A 19,699-nucleotide genomic window follows, 5' to 3' on the forward strand; every position below is an offset into this window, starting at 1 on the left:
GTGGTTGATCGCTTCTCTAAAGCGGCCCATTTCATCCCCCTTCCCAAACTGCCTTCAGCTAAGGAGACCGCTCAAGTGGTGGTTGACCACATCTTCCGGATTCATGGCCTTCCGGTGGACGTGGTTTCTGATAGGGGGCCACAGTTTGTCTCCCGGTTCTGGAAGGAGTTCTGTCGACAGATCGGGGCCTCTACGAGTCTGTCGTCAGGTTTTCACCCTCAGACCAATGGGCAGTCCGAGCGGGCAAACCAGGTTCTGGAACAAGCTCTCCGCTGCCTGACGTCCCATAATCCGAGTTCTTGGAGCCAACAGTTATCCTGGATTGAATATGCCCATAACTCCCTGCCAGTGGCGGCCACAGGTATGTCTCCATTCCAGTGCTCCATTGGTTTTCAACCTCCTATGTTCCCCTCACAGGAACCCGATGCTGCTGTTCCGTCTGCCTTAGCCTTCGTCCGCAGGTGTCGCCGCACCTGGAGGAGGGCTGAGGAAACCTTGGCTCGGGTCTCCAGACGAACCAAAGCAGCGGCTGACCGTCACCGTATTCCTGCTCCCCGCTACGTATGTGGTCAGAAAGTATGGCTGTCTACCAAGGACCTTCCTCTCCGGGTGGCTTCTCGCAAGTTAGCCCCCAGGTTCATGGGGCCATATCAGATCACCAAGGTATTGAGTCCGGTGGCGGTAAAGCTCAAGTTACCTCCCATACTTGGTCGGGTACACCCAGTCTTTCATGTTTCTCGGGTCAAGCCTGTGTTTCATTCTCGCCTTAACCCATCTGCTACTAACCCTCCCCCTCCCCCTCCCCCTCCCCGTCTAGTGGATGGTTCCCCAGCCTTCACTGTCAGGAGGTTGCTGGATGTCAGACGTCGTGGTCGGGGATTTCAGTATCTGGTGGACTGGGAGGGATATGGTCCGGATGAGAGGAGTTGGGTCCCGGCTCGGGATATTCTGGATCGGTCGCTGATCGAGGACTTCAACCGGCAGCGTGGTGGTACCTTCCCTGGAGCGCCAGGGGGCGCTCCTGGGGAGGGGGGTAATGTCACGCCCCCGGGCTGATCTGTCTGTTTTTTCCCCATAGTGTGTGTGTTGTTTACACTTACCATGTGCTTCTGTGTCACCGGGGTGCCCGTCTCCGCCCTCTTGTTTCATTATTATCTTGTTATTGGTCACCATCACCTGCTCTGCATTATGATAATCACCCCTTCTCTATTTAGTCTCCTCATGTGTGCTGTCTGTTGTCAGATCGTCGAGTTGTTCTCGTCCATGTCCCAACTGTATCCACATCTCTTGTCTAGTCTACACAGAGATCGTGCCCGTTTTGTTTTCATCCTCTAGTTTTGTTTTTCCCACTTCCTCCTGCTTTCAGGCAGCGCTACTCTCCAGCCTTCCGTGTTAGAGCTCACCGATCGCTGTCACTCCTCTTCTTCGCCGCGCCACAGCGCGCCACCAGTTCCCCGCCTCAACAGCGCCCCCGCCTCCCTGTCAGTTTTTCCGGGCATTGCATCAGGGGATTTCCAAGTGGAATTCGTCCAGGAGGCTCTTTTGGATCTGCTCCAGACTGCCCTGTTCCTGGATAGTTTTTTGTTAATTCTCATTTTAATTTTTTCTGTCTTTTTGAAATTAAGCCATCTAATAAACTGACCTTTTGAGCACCTGCAACTGAGTCCCAGTCTCGCCTCCTGACACACAGGGTGAGGTTCTTGTCCCATGTTCTTGAGAAAAGCAATGACAGCTTGGCTAGATGTCACCTAGTGCAACTTCTGGATAGTTGGAGAAATAATCGGTAACTACAATGTGGCCCTTACCATTGCAGTCAAACAGGTCTACTCCAACCTTTTCGTATGGATGATCAGGCACTGGTTGAGGCATGAGTGGCTCTGCTTGTTGCTTAGACTTCGTCCCTCTTGAACTTTCTGCAGGATTTCTTTGCACATTGAATCAGGGATGACAAACTTGTTTCCATTAAAGATTATGTCATTCACCACTGAAAGCTCAGTTCTGCATGACCGGTAATCTTGGATTTGCTTTGAACAGTCACTTTTCTTTCCTGGGCAGCCTTTCAGGGATGGACTCTTCAAGCTGTGTCATTATTCCATTCATATCAATCGTGTTTCTTATTTGTTCAGTTTTCTCTGGGGACATGGGAAGAGAGCTTACATTCATGTCAACATATGCTTGTATATCTGCACTTTTCTCACTGTTAAGGTTTTCATGGTTGTCGACTGCCCGAGAAAGTGTATCTGCTGCAAACATGAATTTTCCTGGTGTGTAGATCATTTTGACATTGTGTTTTTTGGAGTCTGCTGAGCATTAGTTGGATTCTTATGGGACAGCCATTTAAGGCCTTTGTCATTGCTTATGTTCTGTTTCCACTTCAAAAGACTGTCCATAGACATACTGGTGGAGCCTTTCACAGGAATGCGTGCAAGCCAAAAGTTCCTTCTCTATTTGTGTATAGACTCTGCACCAGTCAAGGCTCTTGATGCCTAACGCCTGTTTCACACATACTCCATCTGCAGTGCGTATGTAGTCCATCTGCATTACGTATGTGGTGCAGAAGCAGCACGCACTTATTGTGCTTTCATACAGGACGCGTTTGCAGTCCGATTTAATAAGTATACATTAAGTGTGAAATATGTATCAATATATCATGTCAATCCATGTTAATTTTTACACAAACAATTCAGCACAGCAAAAATAGACTCACAGCACAGTAAACAATAACCCCCTTATTATAGAATTGTGCTATAATAACCTCTATAAATTCAATAAATTATATATACTAACACTTGAAAAGAAACAGAAATGTAGATGTTTTTGGAGGGATGCTGATTTTTAAATTATAACCTATTTATTGCATCAAAGTTTGTTAATACTATATTTATGGGGTGGATAATTTTATCAGTTGTTTATTATTCATACAATCATAAATATTGCTGTTATTGTTTTTATTTATAACTATTATATAGCTGATAACTTTGTCTAGTGCTCTTCTGTTTATAGCATGATTTGTGAAAGTTTAACTATTATACTGAATGGCTTAACATAGACTTCTTAATGGCTAGTGTTTGCGTATTTCATTTCATTCTGTACCCTAAGTTACTGGTTCTACAGATCTCTGCACTAGTGTAAGACATCGTTTTGATAGCGTGGATAATGTTTGTGACAAGTAACAGCACCGAATGTCATATCTTGTCAGCAATACCCTGTCCATGGACTTTTTTTTAGACCATTGCTGATTGTCGCCTCTTGTGGCATAGAAGATAAACCATGAGTCATACAGATTTTGATGTGATCGACCCGGGTTCAAAACTGCCTTTTGGCCAACTTTTTTCTCCCTTATCAAATCACATCCTCAAAGCATTTATTTTCAATGAAAATGAAGTAAATAATCAAAAAGTTTAAAATAAAGTATTGGGCAGGGTGAGGGTAGGTGTAGGGAGGGCTTTATTGTGCCAATAAGGTGACATCTATTTAAATTGATTTAATTATTTAATTAGAATTATAATTTAAATGTACACTCATTAATTATCGCATACTGTTTTATAATGTACTACAATACTGAGGTGCAGGCAATGCCACTTTTTGCAATAGGTATTATAAATAGCAGAAAATCCTCCTATTTTAACATCTATAGCTATTTGCACTTTGTAAAAAGCTGCTGCCTTTTTTGATAACGGCCAGACTAATGCCGGCGATGCAATGTCGCCAGATATTGCTATTAAAATAAACAAAAACCTTTAAAATAAAATGATTTCAGATATTTTGAAAATTAGTTAAGATACAGTTATCGATGACCCTAAACCGCAACTTCCTACTTTATTAACTTTCTAAGGTGTCAAATCAAGTGGAAAAAACGAGTCAAAGAACACTCACAATAGATACAGACGGTTCGTCTGGGAACGCCCCCGGGAACGCCCCGTCACGTGATGTGAATTTAGCCCGTGGGGGAAAACATTGCTTTGGCGACAATTGAAATAAATGGGACAATCACGCCGAAGAGTTGCTGTGTCGTTTTCTGTACCTCCAATGAACTAACAAATTATGAATTGAAGTTCTACATCCTTCCTAATAAACATACAGAGCCGGAAAGAATTACAAAATGGCTACAAGCAATAAGTTGTGAGGATGATCAAGGGAAGTTGTGGAATCCCAAGACTAAGCATGTGTGTGTGTGCAGTCGGCATTCATCACAGGCAGGCCATATTAACATCGTGTTCATTATTAACGTTATCAGAACTCTGTAAGGTTGTTTCAGAAAGTGGCATGCATATATAATTAGCCTTATCATTCTACCTGAAGCAAAACTATGTAACGTTAGCCTAACATAAACCCAACATAAAGTGGGTTTTGTCTAACATAAACCCACTTAAAAAAGCATGTGGACACATAACAACTTAGTTTTGTGTCAAAACTTTTTGTGCCGACTGTATCTCTTGCTGGATCTGGCAACACGCGTCTCGCACTCTCACTCACTGCCCTCTGAAGACTCGTTCACTTCTGCAGAGTCTCGCAGAGATTATTTTCACACCATGGACGCTAAACATTCTGAATTATACATGCAGACATTAATATGAGGGGTCTAGCAGCAAATAAGTCAATCAGAGAACAAATTCCATGTTTGAACATGAAAAATATACAAAGGTCCAGGCCTCGGGCATGCTGCTGCACCGCTCCTGGAACCCACTGATGGACCACAACCGTGCAGTGTGAACGCTGGAATCCATTAACATGGGTGCGTAAAAAAAATAAGCAAAGCATACGCACTTCAGACGGAGTATCTGTGAAATGGGCGTAAGCTACCGGCTGCCAGCTCTCACCCTGTTGCTGCAGAAGCCCAGCACCTATGCCATATTGTGAGGCATCTGCTGAGATTTGTGTGCTCTCGTGTGGGTCATAATATCTGACAGAGACCATGAGACATGCCATTTCCTCAATCGTCAATACATATAAGGAAAACCCGTAACAGCAAAGATGGCGCCTGTATGCAAATGACTCACCCCTCCCACTGGAAAGCCAATCATCTGCTTTTAATAGTCAAGCCGGGAAACATTTAAGTCTATCGTCTGGTTCCTACGGTGGCTGAGACAGCTCAACACACTGCAATCTAAAGGGTTAGTTCGCCCAATTTTGCAAAATTATGTCATTAATAACTTACCCTCATGTTGTTCCAAACCCGTAAGATCTCCGTTTATTTTTGGAACACAGTAAGATATTTTAGATTTAGTCCAAGAGCTCTTAGTCCCTCCATTGAAGCTGTGTGTACAGTATACTGTGCATGTCCAAAAAGGTAAGAAAAAATCATCAAAGTAGTCTATGTGACATCAGAGGGTCAGTTAGAATTTTTTGAAGCATCAAAAATACATTTTGGTCCAAAAATAGCAAAAAATATGACTATTCAGCATTGTCTTCTCTTCCGTGTCTGTTGTAAGACAGTTCAAAACAAAGCAGTTTGTCATATCCGGTTCCCGAACAAATCATTCGATGTAACCTGATCTTTTTGAAACAGTTCACCAAATCGAACTGAATCGTTTTAAACGGTTCGCGTCTCCAATACGCATTAATCCGAAATTGACTGAGAGCTCTCGGACTAAATCTAAAATATCGTAAACTGTGTTCCGAAGATAAATGGAGGTCTTACTGGTTTGGAACGACATGAGGGTGAGTTATTAATGACATAATTTTCATTTTTGGGTGAACCATCCCTTTAAGAAAACACATGCAAATTGAAAAAACATCAGCAAATGAAGAAAACATCTTCATCAGTTTGACAACACAAGTGTTGCAAATCATCACAACACATGCATATAATGAAACGCACTGCAAATCCTTCACAACACATGCATATAATGAAACGAGCTGCAAATCATCACAACACATGCATATAACGAAACGCACTGCAAATACTTCACAACACATGCATATGGCGAAACGCGCTGCAAATCATCACAACACATGCATATAACCAAACGCGCTGCAAATCCTTCACCACATATACATATAAAGAAACGCTGCAAATCCAAACAACACATGCATTAACGAAACACACTGCAAATCCTTCACAACACATGCAATTAACAAACGTGCTGCAAATAGCACTGACCACAATGGAAATGTTTCAAGGAGACCTCAAAAAGTGTCGGAGCAGACTTGGATTTGTTTATCGTGCAGTGGCTACTGGTCAGTGGAGTTGTTGGTGAACAAGTTGTTGTTGTTTTTTTTTTTTTTAAACACCATGATTCCTTTATCTTTTGGATATTATTAACCTAAATAAGCTGAATAATTACATGATTAAATTTTAAACGTTACTTAAGATGGCTAACTTTAATATATGAGGTTCCATTTGTGCCAAAATTATGTCTATGCTATGTGTCGTCTCAACTTACTTCTGTCACCTTTCCTTGTCATTTGACTGTGTCATCTTGCATGTCAATGCTGCATGTGTCATGACTATGTGTCGTCTTCCATGTCTATGATATGTGCCGTTTCCCTCTATCGTTACTATGTGTCGTCTTCCATGTCGTTACTATGCACCGTTTCCCTCTGTCGTAGGTGTACATTTTAGGATTTGCAGCGTTTCTTAATTAATATGTGTTGTGAAGTATTTTCAGCGAGTTTCGTTGCATGCAAGTTTTGTGAAGTGTTTGCAGCGCGTTTCACTTTATGCATGTGTTGTGAAGTATTTGCAGCACGTTTCGTTGTATGCAAATGTTGTGAGGATTTGTAGCGCATTTCGCTACAGGTATATGCATGTGTTGTGATGATTTGCAACACTTGTGTTGTCAAACTGATGAAGATGTTTTCTTCACTTGCTGATGTTTTTTTCAATTTGCATGTGTTTTCTTCATATATATAAATCATATATATAAATATATCAGTTTTTCATATTTGATTATCCCATACTCACTATACTTTCAATTATAAGTTCACTGGGGACCTAATGTTTCTTTTAAGTCTCACTCTAGCTTCTCGTGGATCTTTATATCACAAACTCGCTAGTCTGATGTTAGTCAGAGGATGTATGTAGACTAATACAAGTTTTGCCAGCCGCCTACTGCTTGCTTATGACAAAAGTGTAGTTTATTTGTTCTTTTCCCATACAACTTGCTAACAGCAGGGATGGACAGAAATCAGAAGGTATCTGATGACGTGCCTACTGCTCCTATCATTCTAGAGCCTTCAGTTTGACCTATCCTGGCCATATGTTTGCGGTAAGAAAAGCCTTCTCACAGTTACCTAGTCATAATGATTTCAGAAGGGTCTAGGATAAATCAAATCTAACATTTTATTATTAGTCAGTTAAAATTGTATCATGTCAATTACATAATGAAACAATAAGAAGAAGAGAGTGAAAAGGGTTTTATTTATTATATCAGATCGGATTTTTCTTCTTTAGGAAACAGGCAGACTAGAATAAATAGCAACACAGAAGCGAACAATAAACGATAATGAAATGGCAAAACAAAACTTTTTAAATTAATCAAAACGTTGAACAATTATGAGTATACATTAGGATAAAACATCTAAATATGAAATATCGATTGCCGTCAGATGCTGAGACGACAGGATGCTTTACTTATCTCCCCACCATCAGACTCTCCATTGCTCATGGCATTTAGTGTTTCTTATACCTTTTCAGCCTACATAAATCACCGTCTTTTACCCATTTGGTCTTTATTTAGGAAACTGATAACCACTAATTCAGTGAATGAAAGGTGTTGCCTGGCAATGTACTGTTTAAAACACACGCGGCACTAAAATGATAGCGCGTACATAAAGGCAATATATAGCGGTAATTTTACCCACGCTGGCATTTATAGGTAAAAGTCAGTGATTGGGATACTTGAATGTTTTATTACAAATATTTTATGTATGTTTTAAAAACACCCACTGGTAAAATTGAACCCATGCCAGTTCTAGTGTTAATAATCCACAGGAAACAGAGAATAAGCAGGAAATTCAACAAGTATAACCAAAAGCATAAACTGAATTTAATGTAGCTTTTAAGGAAAAGACACAGGTGCAAGGAATGACTAATTAAAAGGGAACATGGCACCTATGGGGAGGAAAACACAAAGAAATGAGTCCGGGGTGTGACATTACTAATGGGTGGGAACTAAGGAGGAGGTTCCGGTGGAGGACGGACACCCGGTAGGGGGGCCAGCAAACAGAGTCAATGGAGAAGACAATGGAGAGAGGAGCCAGGGAGGAGACACGAGGGCAGTGTTGTAGTCGAGACCAGCTCATTCGAGTCCGAGTCCAGATCGAGTCCAGAGAGGGTCGAGTCCGAGTCAAGACCGAGTTCAGAAAGGGTCGAGTCCGAGTCAAGACCGAGTTCAGAAAGGGTCGAGTCCGAGTCAAGACCGAGTTCAGAAAGGGTCGAGTCCGAGTCAAGACCGAGACCAGAGAGATTGGGTCTGAGACAAGACCTAAAGAAATCTTCAAGAGTATGTCAAATGTTTGGTGGAAACAATAAAGGGTAAAAGGGCCACATAGTATGTGGTGTAAAGGTAATTTTATTAATATTATGAATTATTACTTGTCAATATTAAGTGCTCATTTTCACATAACACCGTTGTACCACTATTCACATCCATATAACCTTTCTACTACACATAATATTACTGTACGACTCTATATTTTAATTCTACATAACACTTCTAGTACAAGTAACATTACTGTACCACTATACCTGTAAATGTTCAACTGTAACAGCTTTTACATAACTTTTAACCTTGAAGCTTAACTAATGACTGCTAATATCCTTACAATGTCTTGGATTATGTGCACTTTAGATGTTGTGAAGATTACAGATGGGCATAATTACTTTTCAAAAAAATAAGTGAGGAGACCATCCTGCTACCCAACCAAGCACGATGTGGTCTCATGATCAATCCACCCCAACTAAAAACTCTCTCTACTGGTGCAGAGGAAGCGGGGACTGACAACAGTTACCATTTCATCACTTTCAGTAACAGCAACGGATAATCTAATGCTAATTTCACTGGATGGTGCATTTTAATGCAGGGTAAAATACACACTAGTCCAAGTTTTTTTTAGTTACGGAGGGCATACACACAAGAGCCGACTGACTGTCCAGGAAAATTTCATACAAAAGTGTGTATTTGCCAGGGGAAGAAAGCTGGATCAAATGTCATATAAGTTCAATGCATTCTGTCAGACATTTTTGGGGGGGAGATGTTTAGTGTTGAGACAGTCAGTCTGTGTCTGTATTCATTATATAAGTTTATTAAACGATATTTGTTTTTTTTCTGTGACCATTTTGTCCTACTTTGTAAAAATAACACAGTTGAGAGAAATAATGTAGCAATGTGACTTTCTGGAAAGCAGGATCACTACAGGCGGATGGCAGGAGGGTAACTTAAGGCCGGTGACACACTGGCTGCGTGGCGTCTCTGCTGCGTGCCAGAAAGGTGGTGGCTGCTTCGCGTTTTCTGTGTCTTTACACACCAGAAGCGTGCCTGCACGCGGCGCTTGGCGCGCTGCTGCGGCTGTAGGTGACATAGAGGGAGGCCGCCAAAAAACCAGGCTCTTGTCTTCATGACAACATCAACTTTTTTTTTTTTTTACACACCTACTGATAGGACACCGTCAACAGTATTGACGGCAAAATAGAGTATGTTTGACAGGTGCAATATTTGACAATCGATCATTGTTAATTTATTTTTTAAATTACATTTATATCTGAATTTATGTCAACCTATAGACTTTCAAATATCCAAATGTCATGAATTAATATGTATTTGTGTACAAAATGACATATAAACATATTTTCCTAGTATATTTTGCCTGGAAACGCTTCCAACATGCACGTGTGTCGCGTGAAAAATAGGCGTCGGTTCTATTTCTAGCATGCACAGGTTTTCCGCGCGTCTCATGCTGGCAGTCTGCAAGATCTAACCTGTTAACATGGGAGCCGAATTAAAAACAGACACGTCACGCAGTGTGTTGCTGGCCTAATGTCTCACGTCAAAAGAAAATCACCAGTCATTGGATGTGTCAATCATACATCAATTTAAATAAACATTAACATACAGTAGAATAATCATGAAATATTTTGATTGGGACTCGAGTGGACTCGTGCATAAGTCCGATTCCTAATATGTTCGAGTCCGAGTCAATACCGAGTCAAAATGCACACGAGTCCATGACAAGACCGAGACCATTAAAATACGGTCTCGAGACCGAGTCCAAGACCGAGTCCGAGTCTCGAGTACTCAACACTGCACGAGGGACCCGGAGCAGGAGGAGTGCAGCTGAACCTAGGCCACAGCCATAACAGGAGCCCACAGTGGAGCTGACGGAGGGAGAAGAAAGTTGCCACCGACTACAGGGGGCCAACCAACAGCAGCGAAGCAGGTGGTGGAGGAACGCTAGGCGGGGATGGAGAACCGAAGTGCCAGGGTGATGGGGAAGATCCAGAGGACCTAGGGGGAGCTGATGGCACCGGCTAACAATGTGAAGATGTGGATCCAATAAACTACAGTGGAGCCAGTGCGACAGGGGACTGAGTTGGAGCTGAGGGGATGAAGTAGCCTGACAGAGCTGGAGGGACAAGGCGGAACCAGAGGGGTGGATTCCTGAGGTGCAGGATGGTTGATGCCAGACCAAGGTGGAGCCAGGCGGAGATTGTGGACTGCTGGGCCACGATGGAGAGGAGGGAGCTTGGAGCCATGGTGGAGACGAAGGGTCAACAGACTGAGGAGGATTCAAAGCATCGGGGGCTGGAGGCAGAGGTGAGGGAGACTCTGACCACAGCGAGACTGGAGGATGGGAGTCCCGTGGAGATCACATCGTATAGATGGTGGGCTGAGGGCAAGAAGAGGGGCGACGACTGGTGGAGGAGGCAGGAGAGGGTGGGAGGGTATGCATATTCGAGGAGTGGGCACTGGAGGGCACATTCTAGGAGCAGGCACTGTAGGACACATTCTACGAGGAGGCACTGGAGAATCAGGAGCTCCCTCAGGGCTGGACGAGGGAACCATGGATAAAAAAAGGACTAGAAGGGACCAGCAAAGACAACAGAGAGAGGAAAGGGGCCAATTCAATCTCCAGATCAGATTCCCAGTCAATGAGATCCTCCTCCTCATACACCTAGATTGATGTCACGGCCCCTGGCTCCATGGCAATCCTCAGTTCTGTCACTCTCTCTAGCAATGGTTCATCGGTTGCGGAGGGCTCTGGCTCTTTGTCAGCGGTGGGCTCTGGTATGCACTCCACGCATCAGGGAGATGGTTCTCCTGATGGTGAATTTTTTATTACTTTTCTGTTTGAATTTCCCAACATTTTATAACAGTAGTCAGGTGGCGAAGACAAGAAAAAAGAAACTTAATTACAATGCCACTTGCAAGTGTTTTTAAAGGTCCCGTTCTTCATGACCCAATTTTTTCAACTTTAGTTAGTGTGTAATGTTGTTGTTAGAGTATAAATACTATCTGTAAAATTATGAAGCTCAAAGTTCAATGCCAAGCGAGATATTTTATTTAACAGAATTCGCCTACAAAAAAAACGACCCGTTTGGACTACATCCTTCTAGTTCCTGCAGCAATGATGTCACAAAAACAGTTTTTTGACTAACCTACGCCCAAATGAATACCCAAAAAGGGGGGCGTGGTCTTGTTGCGCTCCGACGGAGAAGAGGAAGAGCTGCGTTTGTGTTTGTCGCCATGTCATCCAAATGCTGTTATTTTCATCTCAGAGTCCAATCATCTTTTTTTGGCTTTCCCAGGGACGCTGTACTTGGAGATTAATGGTTACAATTTATGTTTACCTCGGTTCCCGAAAATTATAATCCACATGTAAAACTATGCGCAGCACATTTTGCTGAGGACAGCTTGCTGAGGACAGCTTTCTCAATCTCAATCAGTTTAATGAATTCGCACAAAGATTATTCTTGAAAGATTATTCATGGAGCATTTCCCTCTTTGTCTGGAGAAGGCGTTGTTTATGGACCACAACCAGTAAGTGTATTTTATTAAGTTGGTTCGTTTAACAGTTTCTGTAACTTATTACACAAAGGGCAACACTGTTTACCTTTGTTAACTAGATGTTAGGGCTGTGCAAAAAAATCTAATGCAATTTTCATGTGCATCTCGTCAGTTAAAACACTCCTGTGATTATAAGTATATCTGCAGTACATGCTTCTGCCCACTTGCTTCTCAAAACTACTCCAAAACTAGTCCAATCGCGTTTCCAGGAGGGCAGCATGCTCTAAGAACGATCTGTCTGTACATGGAAGCATCAAGCTCAACCTCGCTGGCGGTTTTCATCCACCACAGGATTTCATTACTCACATTTCACTGCTGGTTATATATGCTATATATAATCCCAGCGTCTCCTGGATGGATCAGCAGCAGGAGAGCATTACCAACACTGGACGCACAGTTCAAGCGCTCGTTACGCAGGTATACAAGCTCAACAGATCCAACTACTAGGAGTTCCCGCTGCGCTGCCCACACTGACTGGTCCCCACTCTGTACCAGAGACGAGTCAGCACTAAATGAAGAGGTTCTTTGACCAAGCGGTAGCCGGCAAGGAGGCTGCCAGAAGACTCGCGGATCTGAGACAAGGTGACTGTTTCGCTGTGGACTACTCAATCAAATTTTGCACACTGGCAGGTGAGTGCAAGTGGAACGAGGAGGCACAGTGGGATATGTTCCTGCATGGGCTGGCAGACCGTGTTCTGCGGAAGATTTATATGCTGGACCTACCTCCCAGACTCGGATTAAGTGGCTGGAGCAACACGCTTGATCTACACTCACTCCCGCAAGCACTGGAGTTCGAGGCAGCAGTATGGAGAACATAGTCGGTCCCGTTGTCGATCACGTGCCTATGCAGGTGGGGAGAGCTCGGCTGTTCTGGGAGGAGAGAGAGAGGCAGAGGTCCCATGGACTCTGCCTTTTCTGTGGTAGCTCTGGACATTTCTTAAACTCGTGCCCGGTAAAAAAGCAAGCAGGGTAGTAAAGGTGAGGCTACAGGGGGGGATCTCCGCCGGGAAGTCCTCATCTACTCTCCTTCCAACGAGACTGAGATGGGCCTCTCTCCCACCAGATCTCCGTCAAAGCTCTGAATGGGCAAGAACTCTCGGGGGTTCCTTTTTATCGTCTGGACCAACCAGAAGAATTTCAAATATATTGGAACTGCCAAAAACTCAACTCCAGGCAGGTTCAGTGGGCACTTTTTTTTGGACTTTTGGATTTTTCACTCTTGTACCACACAGGTTCCAAAAACATCAAATCTGATTCCTTATCTCGCATTTTTGATCCATCTGAATGCCCGCTTACTCCCGAGTGCATTTTACCCTAGAAAGTAGTCATCTTCACACTCATAGGTCAAATTGAAGGTCAAGATGGCCTTAGAAGGGGTAACACCTCCGCCCAGTTGCCTACCAAATCGATTGTTTTTTCTGGAGGAGTCACTGTCCGATGTTATTCTATGGGGTCATTGCTACCATGTGGCTTATCATGCAGGAGTAAGTCGTACTAGCTGCTTAGTAAAGCAATGATTCTGGTGGCCATTAATGGCTAACGATATTCACAACTTAGTTTTGGCTTTCTCAGTTTTTGCCAGTGGTAAGACGACTAACCGAACCCAGGATGGGTTAATCCAACCTGCTGTCTGTCCTTTTGAGACTCTGGTCCCCAATCATGCTAGATTTCATCACCACCCTCCTGCCCTCTAATGGCATGATGGTTGTTTTGACTGTAGTGGACCTGTTCTCGAAGGTGGCACACTTCATTTCATTGCCCAAATTACATTCAGCCAAGGAGACAGCGGTTAATGTAATTGATCAAGTCTTTACATGGCCTCCTGATGGACGTGGTCTCCGACAGGTCAGTCCGAGTGAGCCAACCAAGATTTGGAGAGAATGTTGTGATGTTTGGTATCCAAGAATCCTTCATCCTGGAGCCAACAACTCTCTATGATTGAGTATGTGCATAAATCATTACCAGTGTCATCCACGGGCCTCTCTCCATTGAGTGTAGTATAGGTTACCAGCCACCAGTTTTTCCTAGTCTGGAATCTGAAGTCACGTTCCCCTCCTCTCACGCCTTCGCCCAGAGGTGCCACCGCACATGGACCAGAGCCTGTGAGATTCTGCTCCAGGGTAGGGCACGCACTAAGGCTAAAGCTGATCTCCACCGATCTAGGCCTCCCGTATACGTTGTGGTTCAAAAAATGTGGCTTTCTACCAAGAACATTCTGCTCCGTTCAGTTTCAAACAAGTTAGTTCCCAAATTTATTGGCCCATTCCCTGTCACCAAGATTATTAGTCCGGTGACAGTCCGACTCAAACTTTCTCCAGTGTACAGGAGAATTCATGCTGCCTTTCATGTATAAAAAATTTTAATCAAGCATTGTGTTAGTTCAGTCAGGCCACGTTAGTCACGGTTGCATCAGCTGACAGTTAGCCGTTCCTGACGTGTACCAATCCAGTCTTGACACCTATCACCTGCTGTCTATTTAAATACCCATTCTTCAGTGTCTTTTCCATCGCATCGCTGCTTGCAATTAACTCCCTCCTCCAACCCCAACTCCACCAACTGAACCTGTAATCCGATCTAACTTTGTTCTTTCTTTACAGTCTCTTCATTGGAAGCAGTCTCTATCACATTCTGTTTACAACTCATGTAATTGTGAATTGTAATTATGTATGCTTATAATTGTTCTGTTCTGTACCCCAGGGGGGTTTGTCTTGCTGCTCTCCCGGCTCTGTCCAAGCATGGCTGCATGGACAGGCGTGTGGAGTGTTGCTCAAAACATAACCATACTGCCAACACTAACTGTATGCAATTATAATTGTAATAAATATACTTGACGGCAGTGGTCCTGTGCTGCAAAAGCAATGTGAAGAATTGTTAACAAACAGCATCTTGTAATGCAACCCATTTCATCAGCTGGAACTATTCTTTTCTGATATCACTGAGAATCATTGAATCACTTGACTTACACTCGGTTAAAAAAAGGGTCGTTATTGTATGCACTGCTATTTGTAGACTAGCTTAAATGCTCCTTGCTGCGTTGCTAAAATGATAGCTAATACTATGTGCTAGTCATAGATATAGAACAATGGTGCTAGCTAGCTGTCTAATGTAACTGTAAACATGATTTTTGTATGTTCTCGGACTAAACTAAACTTTTCTACAAAATAGCTATAACATTAACATCATTTAAACAAAAGATTTTTAGATTGTCAAAAAATTCATTGTCATTACCGTATTTTTCCCAGCCGAATCCATGGTGGACAAGCCAGTCGGCAAGGCAAGCACTTCTTCCTTGTTTCATGGTGGGTACGTACTATGCTCCGAAACGTAGGTGCTGATTGGCCCAAGAGGAGTCCTGTGCGCCAATGAATGGCATATATCGATCTGTGCTCGATTGCTCTTTTTTCTCCAACTCATCCTCCAACTACCTGGATGTCTGTCTCAGATACTTGAAATTACATTTGAGAACTGAATCTGAACTGTGAGAAGTGAATGTAAAGATATATAGAGAGTTTAATTTTCAGTGAGGATCCAATTTTTTTGGACTTCAGGTCCAAACGAATAAATTCAATTTCAAATGATACAATTCAGATTCAGTTTTTTCAATGCAATGATTCAAATGAAACAATACAATTTCAAATTATGTTATTCAAATTCAGTTTTTCAATGCAATTATTCAAGTTTAACAATTCAAATTCAAATATACATGATTGCAATTCAGTTTCTGGTGGCACATATTTCAGCCCATACATAGGCTGTGTGTGCGGTCTTCTGAATTGGGAATAGCGAACCTGCAATAAGGGATGATCTTGATATGCAGCTCTTGCAAATTATCTTTTATGTTCTTTTATCTTTTATGATCTTATATGGTCTTTTCAAAGCATAAATTGCATACCGTTTTTCTTTAGTTTTAATTTGCCTAACTATTGATCTGACTCCATAATCCCACTCTGTCTCCTGCTTTCAGTATTGTTTTACTTTTTTCTTTTTTCTTTTAATGGTGGGTGGTTTTTAATGGTTGAATGGTACACAGTTAGTTAGAGCTGTGCTGATTGGTGAGAATGGAGGTGCGCTCACTCTATTGGTTAGTAAGACTGCCACTCAAGGTTGGCAGTCATGCATTTGCTCTGGAACAGAGTAATATCACGTCCACATCGCAGGCTTTTGCGATTAGCAAATTGCAATGTCTCAAATTGTGATTTCGATTAATCGCACAGCCCTACCATCAAGCTAAATAGGTGATGGCAGATTTAACTTCTCCATGATGGGAAAACACTCAGAGTTCTCTTACTTTGTATCATCAATGTCTTTTTTACCTGCTTGTCGCTGCTCTATGCGCTCAGCTTTCCTGCACTTGGCCTGCGTGTATGTGTCTCTCGTGTGCTCGCTCCTCGGCCACTCTCCATGCAGAATTCGCTGACCGTGGGTGCCGTTTTTACACAATCTCTCTGGTGTTCATAGTTCCTAGAGCACATCACAATCTAATCCGATTCCGATTCTGGGAGTCAACATCCAATTCCAAAACAATTCTTGATCTGCATTTTTCCTAATTAATTCTTCTTCTGCGCCAATACATCTTTGACAAGCACAGAAATATTACTGAACAAAAATTTAATAGATTGAATTGCCTAAAAAAAAATACATTTAAAAAATAAAAAAATTTACTTTTTCTGACTTTTTTGACCTGAAGGAGCCAAGTGTGACTCCCAAACGAAGAAGCCAAGAGTGTAAAGAGAATGCACAAATACTTTAGGTAGTTTATTAATCTATTTAGTACCACGTTTGCATAAAGATGCAGTATAATGCTAGAAAATGTCATACACAAAGAATTTTTAAAATGACTATGAGTATAAAGTATAAGAGTTTGACTATTTAAAGTGTTTTCAATTTTCTTTTCATGACCGAATAATTAATCCCAAGAGATTTCATAACATCTCTTATAGCCATCCCTACTGATAAAGAACTTATAAAAATCCAGACCTCATGAAATTCAGTTTAGATCACAAACAGCTCTGAATGCATTTTTTTGTAAGAGATTCTCACTGTTATTCCTGTAGCAAGCTGTGGATCGATATTGAAGCCTAATGAATTGAAAACTGTTTAAAATGTTTATTAATATTGCTAGCAATTTACATTGCATTGTCATTTGTTTCATGCGATTTGAGTGATCATCTATATAGCATGATGGATAACATGTCTTACCCTGTGATACTGACTTTAATGGTGCCCAAAGAATCTAAATCATATAGACATGCATATTTTATTTGTTTTCTTGCCTTATATGTGCTTATATTGTCAATTAATATTCGTCTTGTTATGGGCATTATCATGGAGAAATCTCTTCATGAACCAATGTACATATTTTTGGGTCATTTGTGTATAAATGGGATTTATGGAGCCACAGGATTCTACCCTAAAATGTTGTTGGATTTAATACTGGATTCATATGTTATCTCCTTTCATATGTGTGCTCTGCAGATATTTGTGATTTACAGCTCTTTACTGTGTGAGTTCACAATCTTAACAGTGATGTCTTATGATAGATATGTAGCCATATGTAAACCTTTAGACTATCATTCCAGATTAACTAAAAACACCTGTGTGAAATTAATTCTTTTTTCATGGATTGTTCCCACTTTTTCTATTTTAACTGCCACTCTGTTATCACATTTAAGGCCAATTTGTGCCTATCATATAGATAAATTATATTGTGATAACTGGTCAGTTGTAAAACTCTCCTGTGCTTCATCTTTTGTTAATAATGTCTATGGATATATTGTTACTGTTATATTTTTAAGCTTTGTTGTAATTATCATATTGTCCTATATAAAACTGATCGCTGCATGTAAAATATCTTTAGAAAACAGAAGGAAATTCTGGAAAACATGTCTGCCACATATCTTTTCACTGATAAATTTTACTTTTGCTTTTCTTTTTGATATTATGTATAGCAGATATGGTTCTAATGATATTTCAGAGAGTTTGCGTAATTTTTTGGCTCTAGAACTGGTGATAATCCCACCTGTGTTCAATCCTCTTATCTATGGGTTAAATATTAGAGCAGTGCGCAAAAGTGTTTTTACTTTGTGTTATATCAAGAGTAAATGTTTCACATTCACCAAAAAGATGAAAACATAATTAAAAACAATATTCATGACAATTAGGTTTTCATATATATGAAGTATGACAAAAAGTTAAAATATGTGTGTTTTTAATAAGTGTATTACTAATAAAGTGCAATATACAGGTATATATAAACATTTGTATGTTGATTAAAAAACAAAAATATGACTAAATAGAGATTTGTTTAACAATATCAAGTTCTCCTGGATGATAATGATCTCTGAGATATTTTCATCTCTGTGCCTTTTTATATCTGTTGTGTCATTATGTCATAATTTTATGTTTGTACAATTTATCCTTGCTGTTATAGTAAGATAGAGTAAAAGTTTGTACAAATGTGTTTTTCTTAATTGCAAAATGTTGCTAAATTTTGTTCATGAGGGTCTCAACTTGGTTGTTGAGACCATACTCCAACCCAGAGCTCCCTTCATGTGGAAATTGTACAACTCGAAGTGGGATCCATCAGATGAACCCAGTTATTTGCCCGGTTGGCTTAGTGCTGCAGTTTCTGCAGAAATGGTTTTCCACAGAACACCCTGAAGGTGTACGTTGTGTCCTTAGCTACTCCACGCCCCTCTGGGTGGTCAGTCATTGGGAAGAGACCTGCTTGTTATGTATTTTCTCTGTGGCACCCTGAGGCTGATGCCTCTGGTACTTTCTCAGGTCATGTTTTGGCCAAAGTTCTAGAAGCTGCTCAGTAGGCCTCCCTTTTTAACCACTGGTATAAGTCCCAGAGATATTCTTTACAGTTAATGTTTTGTTATTACTATGATGGGATAAAGACTTGCTGTGGTTTTCGATCATTTATTCAGCGCGCACACAAATAACATTCAACATTCTCTGCTGGTGCACTACATAGGACTGCCAACACCGTGACGGAACCAAAGTTGTTATCTGGCATAAAATCATATCTTCCTCCCTTTAAAAGTAAATAACTTTCTTTTGAAATGTTTTGTTCTATCAATTTGTACTTGTGGCAAAAATAAATTTTTCATAACATAAAATTCACCACAGAATTTTCACAATTAACTTCTTTAAAAATATATATATTAAACTTTCAGGAGGTCTAACAGTAATTTTTGCATTTAGACTCTTTGATAATGCCATGTTCTCTCCACAGCTAGCTTAAATGCTAACATCACTCTCCAAAAGATGTAATAGCATATCTCCAGCACGTGAAACAATTTTTTTAAATGTAGTTTAGTATGTTAGGATGCCAAAGAATGATTTTGTGTAAAAGTAGGCTACTTCAAATAATTATTACAATACGTAAGGCTTTAAAATGATGACACATTTATTATTCACAATATGGAAAGAGGAAATAAAAAAGTTTGTTAAGAGCATGACTTAAACATATCATTAATGGGCTTATTCAAGTCCTCTTTTTTTATTTTTATATTTTACTTATTTTTATCCATTCCACATCTCCCACAAATGTGTGTTTTAGCAAGGCAGTCTGTGTTGCAAGTTGGGGAATTAAGATCGGCTTACTTGCCAGGTTAGGTGTCAATACTCTGCATTATTAATTTATCCAGTGTAAAACCCGGACACCACCACTCAAATGTGTCTTT

The 19,699-nt window shown here is 41.1% G+C and overlaps 1 protein-coding gene across 1 annotated transcript; it reads left to right on the forward strand.

Moving 5' to 3' along the window:
* Positions 1-17,189: 17,189 nt before the first annotated feature.
* LOC127942299 (olfactory receptor 4E2-like) lies at positions 17,190-18,143 on the forward strand. The gene has a single exon (XM_052537977.1). The coding sequence runs from the start codon at positions 17,190-17,192 to the stop codon at positions 18,141-18,143; it is 954 nt and encodes a 317-aa protein (XP_052393937.1).
* Positions 18,144-19,699: the final 1,556 nt, after the last annotated feature.

The sequence above is a fragment of the Carassius gibelio genome, chromosome A21 (assembly GCF_023724105.1).
Source record: "Carassius gibelio isolate Cgi1373 ecotype wild population from Czech Republic chromosome A21, carGib1.2-hapl.c, whole genome shotgun sequence".
NCBI classification, from domain to species: Eukaryota; Metazoa; Chordata; class Actinopteri; order Cypriniformes; family Cyprinidae; genus Carassius; species Carassius gibelio.

Bases quoted from the DNA above. Each gene is read 5' to 3' on its own strand.
- LOC127942299 (XM_052537977.1), top strand. From the start codon at position 17,190: ATGGATAACATGTCTTACCCTGTGATACTGACTTTAATGGTGCCCAAA.